The following is a 14877-nucleotide window of genomic DNA, read 5'->3' on the forward strand; positions in this document are numbered from 1 at the left end:
CAAAGGTTTCTAAACACAGGGGAGAATTTCCTTCTTCCCTCTAGGACCAGCTGGCAAAGATTTTCTTCAGATACACGTATGACTTAAAAGGAAAGCTCTAGTAAACAAAATGAAACTGAAGCATTAGGTATTAGAGTAACACAGCAAACTGGCCCATCGATGGAATATTATTGCACTCATTCGTTAGAAACTTAATTTTATAATGATACAACAATCATTTCAATAGTTGTACTGCCAAGAGAATACATCAATAGGATCTTAAAATGAAGTGAACAACTAATTCCTCTGACATATTTTATGAAGAAGACTATTCAGCGAAAGAGGGAATAGTAGCAGTCAGTTGGATGTCTACTATGTTTAAACAAGGATCATTTTAAATTTTGCTTATCAGCTACACCATATTGCTGTTGGCTCTCCCACATTATAACCATACCAAGGCAACATAATTTAAAAAATAAATTACAAGTCTTACTTCATTCTGGGATCTAATGCTAGTCCCCTTGGATTTGTTACATTTTTACTAATCAGCACAGTCCTGTGGCTCCCATCAATTTTAGCGACTTCAATTGTTTCCAGAGCATAATCTGTCCAGTAAAGATTACGACCCACCCAATCTACTGCAAGAGTCTCAGTCAAGACGACATTACTATCAAATACCTAAAGACAAAAGCAAATAAACAGTGAATTCTAAAGAAAATAAATGAATGCAAACATGAAAATACAAAAATCTAAAACAAATCGCCCTATGATGAATTGTAGAGATTAGAAAATTTTGTCTTCCCATGTAGCTAGCCACCAGTTTAACAGCAGCATTTTCTGGGAAAAATAAATAAAATTTTGTAGCATTAAATATTCTAAGACACTTCTATTGCTAGATTAGCATGTAGTTTCATTTTGGCTTCAAAAGTCTGAACCATTAAGCAAAAGCTCTATCCATTCACTAAGTTGGCAACCTATGACACTTTATAATGTTTGCATGCCAAGAAAAATATCTTCATTGATTAAGCATCAACAATTACAAAATGACGTAGCAAGGGGCAGAGGAAAGGTAGAGAAACTGAAAGTTCAAAGAACAGATTGAGAAATGTAACTAAATTAAAGTTAAGGAAAGCAATCCCTTAATTCTCTTGCATTTTGTTTCTGCTCTCACCCACTAGAAAAGACTGTAAAGGGAACTCAGAGACATTGGGAAGACTGCATTCCATGACCCGGAATTCACAGTGAAAAATCTGCCTTCAGAGGCTGTACTCTTCTCTAAAACACTCAAATCAGGAGTGGTGAACATCTAGCCCTTTGGATGTAATATGGCCTTGAAGGAGCTGTGAGAGCTCCCCAGGATGAGGGGCCACCTTCTCTCCCTGGTGAATGTAACAGCAAATAGAACGAAGACAGAGAAACTGGTCAGGCGAAAGTCAACAGAAATGTACTTACCACCCTCCTATCTGTTCCATTTGGAAATGCACTCCAGGTTTTACGCTGAATTGCATCAGACCAAAAGATGCGACCAGTAACTGAATCAAAATCCACAGCTATAATGTGAGAACCATCCTGGATGAGTGGGTAGACAGAGTGCACCTGGGAGGTAACATTGTCAGCAATAATTCTGTTCTGACTCGCCACAAGTAACAACAGACTTTCAGATCCTGTCCACGAAAAAAGTGCAAAAATGTCAGGGATTTGGGGCAAAAACACAATTAAAGCATTTCTACGATGTTTGATGAAATACTTTTGGTAACAGAAACAAGATGTTATTCCAAACTCTAGTTGGGGTGGGGGGAGAATCTGAATAAGAATGATTTTAATCACTATTTTTAACCTCTATAGTTAGCTGATTTTCATGAGTACTCAAAATAAACCCTTTTATGTCTTGAATTATACTTCAATACGTATCTAAATGTCAGTCTGGAGTGAACTATACTTACATTCTTCCTTTTCACAGTATTTATTTTTATACCTTGCTTATTTTCCTTCCTAGACTGTAGGCTCTTGACAGCAGTTTTCCCTGAGGCACTCAACTGTGTCACCGAGTTCTAATTAGTTCCCCAAATCCCCTGTTTTCTTTTTCTTTTTAGTAAAAAAACTTGCCACGTTTTGGTGTGGCACATGACAGACTAGCTAGAGACATTGGTCTGCCTCCCAGACTCCAAGTTCTGAACAATAGGGAATGAATAGAAATTAAGTATCAAATTCCAGCAGGTCACATTCCTACAAGAAGCTCTCTTTTCCTTTCTGACTTTTGAGAGAAGGCAAAGACTGGAGAAAGCAATGGATCGTTTGATGGAAGCCACATGATAAGGGTGACACACCAGCTCTATCCCCTGAACTCACGTCCAGACTCCAACTTGTAAAAAAAAGAAAGAAATTTACTATTTGTTTTAGCCTCCTTTATTTGGTTACTTGGAAAGCAGGTGAATATCCTAATAAGTATTAAAATCACTTTCATGTAGTAAAAACTTGAATTTATTAAGCTTTATGTGACGATGCATATATATATATATATATATATATATCATTTTAAGCAATTTAAAAACCATTTTGATATTATTTTAAATTTTAAAAAACTCAGCTTCTACCTATACAGGTGTTTTCACCTCTACTTTACAAAATACACCATGATCTTAATATATATTACCTCACTTCAACCTCCTTTAAGGAGGCTGCATAACCTGTCCAGGATTCAAATCAACCTGACTCCTCATCACTATTGCCAAATGCCTACATGCAACATTTGATCTTAAGCTCCAAAGTGTTCTATTAAACTTGCTGGGGTTAGTTCACTTTCAAGTTCAACAATTACCTGTAACTTTGCAAGTCTTCCCGTCACCTTCTAGCATGTACTCATTATCACACGAGCATCGGAAAGAACCTCTCATATTGTAACAGTGCTGGCTACAAAAGCCTGGAATATCACATTCATTTATGTCTTCACAGGTCTTAGAATCATTGGCAAGTAAGTATCCCGGTGGACATAAGCATCTAGCCCCAAAGGAGTCTTGAATACACCTATGAGTACAACCACCATTGAAACGTGAACAGAGGTCCTCGTCTAGAAAAAAGAAAGGAAATTATGAAAAGAAAAAGTGTCTTCACTGCTTTGATTCACTCTGATGTAACATTTCTCACGTGGACTCATGCCACCTTGCAATGTGATGCCTGGATGAGTTAAGAGTAGTGTTCACTTGGTTGAGTTGCACAGGCTGCTCAACTTCTGCTCACACTGGCCTGAAGATTTTGTATCCTTCATATCAAATGGCCCACCTTCTTCATTACAACCAACTAGTAAAACTCCATTCAGTGCAATGAGGAAACTAAAATTGTCATTGACAAAGCATGCGAATAGACCTAACATAATTCTCACTTGTTTCCTTTGAAATTCTTGAAAGATACAACAAACTTTTAAGAGAAAAAAGCAAAAGATCTATGAAAATGAATAAAGGGGAAAAGGTGACTAGAACATTAGAATGCACAGATTCTGTAAGCTACCATCATACCTTACTTTCAGAGCAAAATTAGCAATGCCTAACGCCACCCAAAGACAGTTTATATATCTGGGGAGGAAAATACCCTCTATTTCCATGCGTACCCTAACTTATTTGTAAGAGTCACAATACAGAATATGCACTAGAAGGAGAAGTGAGCCAAAATTTTAGGACATTTTTAGAACAAACATATCACATATAAAATCATAAGAATCTAAAATATTTCACAATCATACCTGGCTGAGGTTCATCTGAGAGTGAGCATTGATTAAAGAGGAAAGAAAGAAAGGACAGCAATTAGAATTACATGCCAATCACAGCATTTTAATCACAGCAAACACAAATTTCCGGACTTCATTTGTTTTGTGGCAAGTTCTGATTGAAATTAGAAAATATTAATGTTAGAAAAATTAATGAGCACACTACCAACAGAACTGAATTTAATCTGACAATCTAATGGCATCATTTAGTCTTATTTTTCTAAACAATGTCATAAAAAGAACTAAAAAACATATGATCAAGTGCAAAGAATTTAATGAGAAATATTATCCAGGGGTGATTTATTTGAGTTCAATGATGGTTACCCCTACAGAGATTTGAATGCATAGAGAAACTGAAATTCCTTCCTAAAAAACTATACAGTGACTATGACACTGGTGGTACATACCAGGGTACTGCTCAAAACGAGTTTATGGCCAGTTAGCTACGGTCAGGAAACTTACTGCAAAGTGGGGACTCATCTGTCCCACTGGGGCAATCAAAGACGTTGTCACATACTGATTCCAGTTTCACACAGAAGTTATATCCAGGACACTGCCACATCCCCCTGGGACACTGAAAGGGCTGAGTAGGGCAATTCCTCTCATCACTCTGATCCCCGCAGTCATTGTCCTCATCACAGAGCCACTCCCTGGAGATACAGTTTCCATTGTCACAGCGGAAATGAGATGAATGGCAGGTCTTGGGGACACAGCCATGGTGCTCATCAGACCCAGAGAGGCAGTCTGGATGCCCATCACACTCCCAGGTTTTAGGGATGCAAATACCGTCTTCTTGGCACTGAAATTCATTTGAGTGGCACATACCAGGAGGTCTGGTTGCTAGAAGAAAAACATGGGGAAAGTGAGCTTATGAATGCAATTCACAATCTCTTTCATGGTCTAGAGTCAGCGGAAATGACTTTGGATCAATAATAGGTTTATAATTATAACGGACAATATTGAAGGCTAAAATAAAATAGGGTCTTCTCCCATAGTGTGGTACATAGAACTATTTCTTCTACATGGCAAACTAGTGCATCTGGTAACAAACTGAGTACAAGATGCACAACTCTTGACCTAGCTCCTGGTCAAAGAATAATCTTTTTCTAATGTTTATCCAACTGTAGATTCAATCATGAAATTTATTCATCTCTCTCTGAAAGAATCATCAGAGCATTTCAGTTGAGCTTCCATAGCTTTGGTTACTTTGAACTTCGTGTGTTTAATAACACATATTTGGATATTATAAATTTCTCGCCAATGAACTATATCCAACGAAACCAGCACACACTAAGTCAAATAAAGGTGGCAACAAATACTTAATTCTTTTCCAACTTTCCACTATTCATTAAACAGGCTTTGAGAGATGGATAAGAATTGCTTCCCTTCCTCACAAGGGCAAACCCAACCTTCCTCCCAAGGACCTCATGAGGCACAGCAAGTCAGAGGCAACTGGCAGTTTAACCTTACATTGTCACAGAATTCCCATTTTCAATATGAAACAGAAAAATTAGTAATTAGGAATTTGGGGTTTTGTGTAAACTATAAATTATGTAGGCATTTTATTTATCTTTAGAATCTGTGTATTTGCACACTTGCTTTCTGATTCAGGAGAAGAATTAATGAAAACCTACTTTTCATGGTCTGAAACACTATCATTCAAACAAATGACCAATTCACTGATAACTTTTTACAAATCTAAAATCTATTTAACACAAGAATTGGGCAAGAACAAACCATGTGATTACAGGCCTGTGAAGATTACAGGTCCGTCAGATTTATACTGTATGAAGTCCTACTTGAATCCTCCAACTACAAAGACATTTCTTTTCTCTGAAACTCCACAGAGTTTTATCTGTACTATTTCTAAGACTCTTGTAATTGTCTATTTTGTTTTAATTATCTCTTGCCTTCTATAACTTTTTTTTTCTTAATTGAGACAGAGTCTCACTTTGTTACCCTCCATAGAGTGCTGTGGCATCACAGCTCACAGCAACCTCAAACTCTTGGGTTTACGCGATTCTCTTGCCTTAGCCTCCCAAGTAGCTAGGACTACAGGCACCTGCCACAATGCCTGGATATTTTTTGGTTGCAGTTGTCATTGTTGTTTAGCAGCCCAGGGCAGGCTTGAACGCACCAGCCTTGGTGTATGTCGCTGGCACCCTACTCACTGAGCCAGACAGAATGCCTTCTATAACTTTTCTTACCAGACTCTAAGGACAAAGGCCATATAGAACATCTTAGCTCAACACAGTAGCTCCAAGAATGAATTCTTTGGCGTTAATACCAAATATAGCTCTGTACCATTTCTATACCATGGTTTGACGTATTGAGATTTTTTTAAAACTGTATATAAAGCCTCACAAGTTTAAACTCCCTAATTTGGGATGTTCTAGCAAAAATTAAAATTGAGAACAAATTAAAATTAAAAGTGAGAACAAAAATATCTAAGACATAGCCTAGACAGCCACTTGATTTACTAATTATTCATAATAATTTGGCAATGTTTACTCAGTTTTATTGTATGTAGTATGTGTAGGTTAGAGGAAATTTGTGGCAATATCAGTACTGGTAAAAATGACATAACCTCTTTGTCTGGAATACGCCGGGGATGTGGTACTTACGACAGCCTGCCTCATCAGAGTTGTCACTGCAGTCAAACACACCATCACAGTGATTTGTGATAGGAATGCATTTCTCCTCACTGACACACTTGAATTGAGAAGCCGTGCAGTTTAATACTAAGAAGGAAGCACAAAAGCATAAGAAATTAGCACATGGAGAAAATGACTAAATACTGAGATTTTTCTAAACATCATGAATGAAAATAAAGCAATGCACTCACCACAGCCAAACTCATCCGATCCATCAGCACAGTCCTTATCCCCATCACAGACAAAAGATAAGTCAATACAACGATGGTTGGGGCAAGTGAACTGACTGGGTTGGCACATCTCTGTCGACGCTAATGCCATCCGAAAATAAAACCACACAAACTTATTTCTCGTTCAACGTGTGCCAAGAACCAAACTGAAAAAAGCTAAGTATCTACATACATTATCTCAGTTGTACATGGGTTCAAAAAATTCTTTCAAATCAGCTACATTATCAAAGCCCAGGAATACAATAAAGCTAGGATAGTTTTGAAAGAAAACAGGGCAAAGTCAGAAACTATGATTACACCTTGAAAAATAAGTCACATTCAGAAAATGAAGATCATGTGTTTGGATTAGGACTACATCTCTTGAATACCATCAGGTCCCTGACTCCAGACAAAAGCCAAGCAATGGAGCCCAGTTAGGCAGCACAGTTGGCACGACCCACGTGCCTGGTAGCAACAGCATGTAGACAGATCATGAAGGTTGGATTTAATCCAAAGTCTAAACACAACATCTCTAAAAACCATGGTCCTACCTCGCTATGAAGACCACAGCTTTGGAGTCAGATGTGCCAGCTGCCACATCCACAACATGAAATTAGATTAATTAGGACTTATAAAATATAAATGATAGAAGAACTCGTAGAAGAGATATTAAAGATCATCTATTCCTGAAAGAAGTGATTTGCCTAGTCATTCAACCAGGGGCTAGAACTTATTAGTCCAGGGTACTTTGCTCCTCCTGGTAAAAACTAGTATTGACTATTGAATACATGAAAATAAACCTAAAGGAAATCAGTATTGGTGGCAAGATGTAAAGCAGGTGGGTAAAATCAGTGGAAATTTTAGTTTTCTGTTCCACGTTTGCCTGCACAAACAAAAAGGAAAACCAACTGCCAAGCATCTGAATATTTTTCTATATTTATGTTAAAAAATTGTTTAAAGTCTCTGAAGAGATTATCAAGGTATTTTTCTTTTCTCAGTTTCTATCTGGATGTTTGGCATCTGCTTCCACAGAACTCAATACCTGTATGTGCAGGAGGGCTCTAAGAGTTCCATGTGCAGGCATATGCCTTAGTTCTTATAGCCTATTGAGACAGACATTGACAGACAGCTAAGAAGAGCCTAAGATGCAATGAGAATTGAGTGAGCCTTGGAGGAAAGAGTATAAGGCCATTTGCTTATTCAAATCTATTCATAGGTTGATCAACAAAGAGACATCAGTTCAAAACTTACTGCAGTTCTTCTCATCAGATCCATCCCCACAATCATTATCTGTGTCACAGAGCCAATTCTTTGGGATACAGTTGTGATTATCACAGGTGTACTGGGACTCGGGACAGAGAATGGGTCTTCGGGTGGGGCAGTTCTGCTCATCGCTGCCATCCACACAGTCCTTGTACCTGTCACAGTGCCAGACTTCTGGGATGCACTCTCCTCCATGGGCACAGGCGAACATCATACGTGGACAGGTGTTATCTACGACAGCAATGAACTAGTCACAAAGGCATTTGTTCAGACAACCTTTTCAAGCCTAGTAAAGGCCCAGTTCTCCTTTTTCAATGGGAGCATTATACAAAATAAGGAGAAAAGATGATCAAGTGATGTCATCATCATTATCATTATTGTCTGACATGTATTTAGCATTTATTCTGTATCAAGCACTTTCCTAAATCCTCAAGCAAACATGATTATCCATTCTTTGCAAATAAAGAAACTGAGGTTCTGAGAGATTTAGGTATCTGCCTGAAATTCAAGGTCAGGTAGGATGATTCTTACCATCACATTTTAACTTCTAAACTGTATTTCCAATGACAATTTCAAATCCAAACAATAGAAACCTTGAAAATATTTCATATGAAAATACAAAATATATAAAATATTCAGGTAAAAATGTGTTCTTAGAAACAAGAAGAAAATGTATAAAAAGTTGGATATTTTAGAAATTTCAAAAAAAAATGATCTGTTATTCTTCCTCCTCCACAAAAAGAGATTATTTTTACGATGGTGATCTCTAAAATTTCAACCATCCTTTGTATTTTTAAAAATATTAATGTAATACTTTTGCTTTCTGCAATAACATTTACTAGGCCTCAAACTTGATAGACTATATTATCATCAAAAGAAGAATATAAAAGACTACCATTTCACCCTTAATTTATTTTACTCCAAAAGGGAGAAAAAGGAATCTAACACATGAGATTCAAAGGCTATGATTGTAAGTACCTATTCTGTGCTACTACTTTTTCAGATACTAAAGACTATTTCTAATTCATTTGGACTTTTTGAGGAGCTGGCCAAGATCCAATAAAAAGAAATTTTGTTGAAGATAGTCTAAAGCAGTGGTTCTCAACCTTCTTAATGCTTCAACCCTTTAATACAGTTCCTGTGGGTCATGACCCACAGGTTGAAAACCACTGGTCTAAATCAATGCTAGAAACCATTATGAATCAACTTCATTGCTTAGCTTCCTAAAAGCCTTTCAAGTACATGTTAAAAATCTGAAATTCTGGCAGGGCATGGTGGCTCACACCTGCCTAGCACTCTGGGAGGCTGAAGCAAGACAATCACTTGAGAAGTTTGAGACCAGTCTAAGCAAAAGTGAGACCCCCATCTCTACAAAAAAGAGAAAATTTAGCCAGGCATGGAAGTATGTGCCTGTAGTCCCAAGAGGTTGAGGCAGGACAATGGTTTGAGCGTAGGAATTTGAGGTTGCAGTGAGCTATGATGATGCCACTGCACTCTAGCTGGGGCAGAGTGAGACTCTGCCTCAAAACAGCGAAGAGAAGAGGAGAGAGGAGGGGAGAAGAAAAGGAAAAGGATAAAAAGAAGAAAAAGAAAGAAAGAATCTGAAATTCTAGAAGGTATTTTTCTCAAGTATTAATAAATAACACAAGCTTTCATTTTTTTTTTTAAAACCCACCAATAAAACTCTATTCTATTCATCCCAGGAAATATCCCAGTGCACAGCTACTTACTAGGCAACATACAATGAAGCTCATCACTATTATCATGACAGTCATCAACTCCGTTACAGACTAACACATCGGACAGACATCTGCTATTGTTACATAGGAAGGAAAATTCGCCACATGGCTCCAAGGGTGGCTCACTGCTTTGGTCTCCTTCACACGTCAAGTGATTGGCAGCTAGCTTCATTCCATAGGGGCACCCACACACCCGCTGTAAAGCTGGCACCGGGAAGCAAAAGTGGCTGCAATCACCATTGGGATGGGTGGGTTTATTACAGGAGTTAGAACCTGCAAAAACAAAGCCCCAAGGTAATAAGTTATACACCTTCCCACTAGATTAATCACAGGTTTAATGTGAGAAGGAAAACAAATGGGAAAGAACATTTTTCAAATCCAATACTAAAAAGTAGCTTCCTCTTAGAAATCAATCTGCCAAATACAAAATTCCATTTAGATACAGAAAAGTCCTGAAAAGTGTTTTTCCCAGCAATGCTTTCAGGGTTAGCAGTGCTGAACAGAGATTTAAAATCATGCACTATTAAATGATGTGAGAGAAAGAATATAAAATTCCTATCAGAAGCTATATCAGATAAGAATTAAACAGAAGAAGAGCCACCATATCAAATAAATACATGTGTATACAAAACATGGTAAGTCCACTCACCAGTCTGGACGTTGACATCATATGACTTCAAATTCAGTGCCATAGTGATGCCACTACGGATAACTGTCTTATCTCCACCATCCGTTTTCCTAACTCTAACAATAGCGTTCAGTCTCCAGTCAGTAAAAAATACATACTCTGAGAAGAAACAAGAGTGATTGGTATTTTCAGATGTAACTCATTTATAAATAAATCACTTAGGAAAATTCAATAGGCTTGTAATGCTTCTTGCAAATGGGAGAATCTCCTCCCATCAATATCTACAATAGGTTTCAATAACCATTTTCCATGATGTTGTGAGTCTCTAGAAATGCTCTTTGGAAGTCTGTATTTTAATAATACCAAGGTTCAGGTTCTAGCAAGCACAAATGGAGTTTCATGATGGCAAGTAGGCTTAGTCTTCCATAGGTAGTAATAAAAGCAAGAATCTCAGGATTTTTCTCTACAGCATTAAGACAAGGCCTCATAAGTCTAAGCTCTTATCCCAACTAACCTGTTGAGTGCTCTTGGGAAAATACTTATTAACTGTGTGAAGGAAATAGAATAAATCATCTCTGAGACCCATTCAAGGTCAAACACTCCATAACCTATGTCCTGATGATAACTCAATTTTTTTTAAATACTCAGCTTTCTTATTAAAGTATTGACAAGGAAAAGAACTTTCAGTGTATGTTTGAGGATCATTAAAAATGTCAATGCACGTGAGCTTACACCTACAACCATACTAATGTTCTATGCTGTTCAGAGTGGTGAGAGAGAGACAATGGAAGATTCTAAACACCAGAACTTTAATCATGCTTACTTTACACTAATAACTGAAGCAGGGAAGTAACTAGAAATCCTAATTCATCAGACAATGCTTCAAGTGTCACACACTTATCATTAGACTGATTTTTCTTATCTGTGGTCTAATCAATGACTAATCAATCATTGGATTCACCAAATCCCATCTCTGAGGACTTCAATAAACATTTCTGCCCTGATGTTACAGAGTCAAAAAGATCTAGCTGTTCAGTAACAAGACACATAACTTTTCATGGTGTTGCATAATAAAAGAACTTTGGGAAATGCTGTATTGCATTCAGGGATGTGCATTCAAATTTTTTTTCATGTTGATGAAACCAAAAGGTACCGAAACTACTTGTATTCAATCCCAAAACATTCCAGCGGAAAATTTAACATTCTTATAATGCTTCTATGTGACAGCGAATAACATGTGCCTGACATCATTAGTGAAAAGGGAGTGAATACACGAGGGAGGAGTAAATGTCTATAATAAATTCATCAAAAATATCACAAGAAATACCACACACTCCCCCACCAATAAACAGACAGCAGCACAGAATCTGCAACATCATTACTAACTATTCATTCCACACTCTATGTATGAGTAAATCTTTGATTTATACTCCGTTTCTATGTTTTTTAAAGCACTATGCTAATACTCAAAGTAGATTTCAACCAGGGACACAACCAGCATAAACACAGGGCCTTTGGTAGCCCTATACTCAAAGTAACCCTCCTAACTGGACTAATTATGTTTTGCCAAACACAACCATTTCTTCTCACCCTGTTGGTCTGGCACGTGTATGCAGCACACAGCTATCCAACCACTCAGAGACCCCCACTTTCAAGCCTAAACAAACCACCTATTTCATAGTCAGGCTACATCCTTACTCCTAACAGTTCAAGTCAAAAGCAGCACTGAAGAGGGGAATTGAGAAAAGGAAGAGGAGCACAGACCGCGATCATGTGACTGCAGCTTCCCAGCAATTTTTACTAGTAGCATCAAATTATTTGGAAAGGTTGATAAACAATTATGTCTTGCTGTTCTTTACAAACCATAACCTAACATTTTCCATATAACAAAGATGATGACAGCAATCCAACATTTTGACTAAAAAGCTTCAAAGTAATTACTGAATATATAGTTGATGATTATGCATTATTGTTTTTCCACCCAGGATTCTAATGAAATTCTTGCAAACACCAGAGAACAACAAAATGATACGATAGTTGCTACAAACAGCTCTTGCTATTTTATTCTTGAAAATGAAGGCAGTAATTTACTATATCCTCATGTGATGCTTACATAACTGGGTACACAGGATATTGAATTGCATAATTCATGTAATCAACAAGCACCACACCAATGTAAGTTGTCAATAGTATTATCTAAATATGTCCCAAACAATAACCACATCTAAAAGTGAAATACTCCATTAAAAAATAAAACGTTTCATCTCTGCACCATTTTAATTGTTTTATTTTAAAGTGAGTAGCTTTTCTAGAATGGTAAGAATGCCAAACAAGGATGAGTTTACTCCTGGAACTTGCAACTATGAAAACAACACACATTTTTATTGCTTCAAAACATACCTTTAAAGAGGGTAATTCCAAATGGATGTGTCATCTCCTCTATGTGGCTCAGAATTCTTCTATCTAAACCATTGAAGGTACTGTGCTCAATTTTATCAAAAAAGGCATCTACCCAGTACAGTCGTAAGGCACTAAAACAATGAAATAGTTATCTATTATCCAAAACCAGCAGAGCACCCTAAATTGAAGGCATTCAAAAACTGTAGATTCAGGTAACACATTTACCAAAGGTTTTTATTGGTTTTGTTTTTGTTTTGTTTTGTATTGAGATGGAGTCTCATTTTGTCACCCTCTGTAGAGTGCTGTAGCATCACAGTTCACAAAAACCTCAAACTCTTGAGCTCAAGTGATTCTCTTGCCTCAGCCTCCCAAGTAGCTGGGACCACAGGTGCCCGCCACAACACCTGGCTATTTTTTCTTTAGCAGGCCCAGGCCAGGTTCAAAACCACCAGCCCTGGTGCATATGCCCATCACCCTAAGCTACAGGTCCCTAGCCAATAAACAAAGTTTTAAGAACAATTTATATTAATTAAAAATGTAACAGTGTTATGCCCCCCAGAACGATAAAGCTACTTTTAATTACTTATCTTCAAAAACTTGAAATCTTGTTATCTTTGAGTTAGAAATTTTATTTTTCTCATTGAGAAATCAACAACTTATGAAAAACATTGATAGTCATCTATGTTTACGGTGGCATCTTATTCTCTCCCATCAATTACTTTGGCATTATCATATTTATAAGCTTATTAGCAACTTTATTCCTTTTCCTATAGTCCTAAATAGATTATCAGGTTCTTTAAATATTCTTTAAAAGTTTATATAAGCATTTGTTCATTGACCCCACAGATTTCCTAGACTCAAGAGGCCCCCTGTGAGAAATTACACACAGCCTGCATTTCATCAAATCCATATCCTCCTTCTCATGGGGTTTGAGACCCATAAGAAAAGTTTTCTTAAGTTTTTAACATCTCAATGAGAAAAATAAACTTTCTAACTCAAATATAACAATATTTCAAGTTTTTGAAGACAAGTCATTGAAAGTTCCATTATCAACATGTAACCAACTGTCCTGACTTTCCACTAAATCCAGTCATTCTGCTTCCTTTAGTAATTTCCTCACAATACTCATCAATGCATCAGCCTGAATCCCAGAAGTAGCTGGTCAACTATGTTTATGTTCTTTCTATAATGATAGCATTCAACATCCTTCCCCCATCACCAAATTAATGATTAAAAAATTTCTGAGGGCAAAGCAGTACCAGTTCCCTTTCTCCATCATACAACCCCAACCCGTCCTGTGTGTGCTCTGGCAGTGACAGGAAACTCAAGAATACTGATGGTTCCTACTTACTCCCAGTCGATGGCCAAGCCATTGGGCCAGCCAAGAGTAGTGTTTACTATAGGCAGAAGGTGAGATCCATCACCCCACGCTCTCATAATTTTAGCAGGACGGAACCAATCACTGAAGAATATATACCTAGAAAAAGAGGTAATAGATCAAGGATGTTAATATTAGGGCAAACGACATGACATAGAGAGCCTTAGCACAAACCGATTCTCCAGAGACTGCAATTAATTTCATTTTCTGTGTTTGCTACCGAGCTTAGCAGAATTAGTATAAGTATAATCTAACTCTTAGTTAAAAGTTCAGTTATCAACATGTAACCAAAGTCACAAATACAAATGGCATTACAATGGGCATTCTGAGCAGAGCACCTCGGTCCTAGACTTTAGGGCCTAAAACTATTTTCACCCAACAGATTCTTTGATAAAACACAATTCAGGTTACATTAAAAAATACTGCACGCCTTTTTCTTTCTGGATTAAACATCCAGGATCAATATCATACCAAAGATCTTTTCTTTACATTCTAAGGGGAAAGAAAAAGTATAGGTGGGGAAAGAAAAAGTATAGGTGGGGAAAAAAACCACTTTTTTCTCTTTTATATGGCCCATAAGAATCGAAATTAGTGTTTTCCAAGAAGTAAACTTTCTGAAATGTAATTACTTCATATCACTTTAAATGAAGGAGTCACTGGGAAATAAATTTAACAGCTTTTCAAACCAAATGCCATTGTAAAATAGACTGTTTATCAATAATATCAGTTTTAGGCCATCTACAGCAAACCTACAGCCAATATTGTATTGAACGGAGTTAAATTGAAATCATTTCCACTCAGATCAGGAACAAGGCAAGGGTGCCCATTGTCTCCATTGCTCTTTAACATCGTAATGGAAGTTTTAGC

General features: G+C 37.2%; 1 protein-coding gene across 1 annotated transcript in view; it reads right to left on the reverse strand.

Annotated features, from left to right (window-relative positions):
- Positions 1-14877, reverse strand: part of LRP2 (LDL receptor related protein 2) — a 198596-nt gene that overhangs the window by 103344 nt on the left and 80375 nt on the right. The window contains exons 18-28 of the mRNA XM_012808457.1: positions 13984-14109; positions 12633-12763; positions 10254-10391; positions 9596-9877; positions 7854-8096; positions 6585-6704; positions 6364-6480; positions 4202-4579; positions 2798-3046; positions 1432-1643; positions 473-657 (exon numbers count right to left, since the gene is read on the reverse strand). Coding sequence (XP_012663911.1) covers positions 473-657; positions 1432-1643; positions 2798-3046; positions 4202-4579; positions 6364-6480; positions 6585-6704; positions 7854-8096; positions 9596-9877; positions 10254-10391; positions 12633-12763; positions 13984-14109 — 2181 coding nt within the window. The remainder of the gene's footprint in view (positions 1-472; positions 658-1431; positions 1644-2797; positions 3047-4201; positions 4580-6363; positions 6481-6584; positions 6705-7853; positions 8097-9595; positions 9878-10253; positions 10392-12632; positions 12764-13983; positions 14110-14877) is intronic.

This window comes from Otolemur garnettii, unplaced genomic scaffold (genome assembly GCF_000181295.1).
Source record: "Otolemur garnettii isolate 467f Iridium unplaced genomic scaffold, OtoGar3 scaffold00090, whole genome shotgun sequence".
Lineage (NCBI taxonomy): Eukaryota > Metazoa > Chordata > Mammalia > Primates > Galagidae > Otolemur > Otolemur garnettii.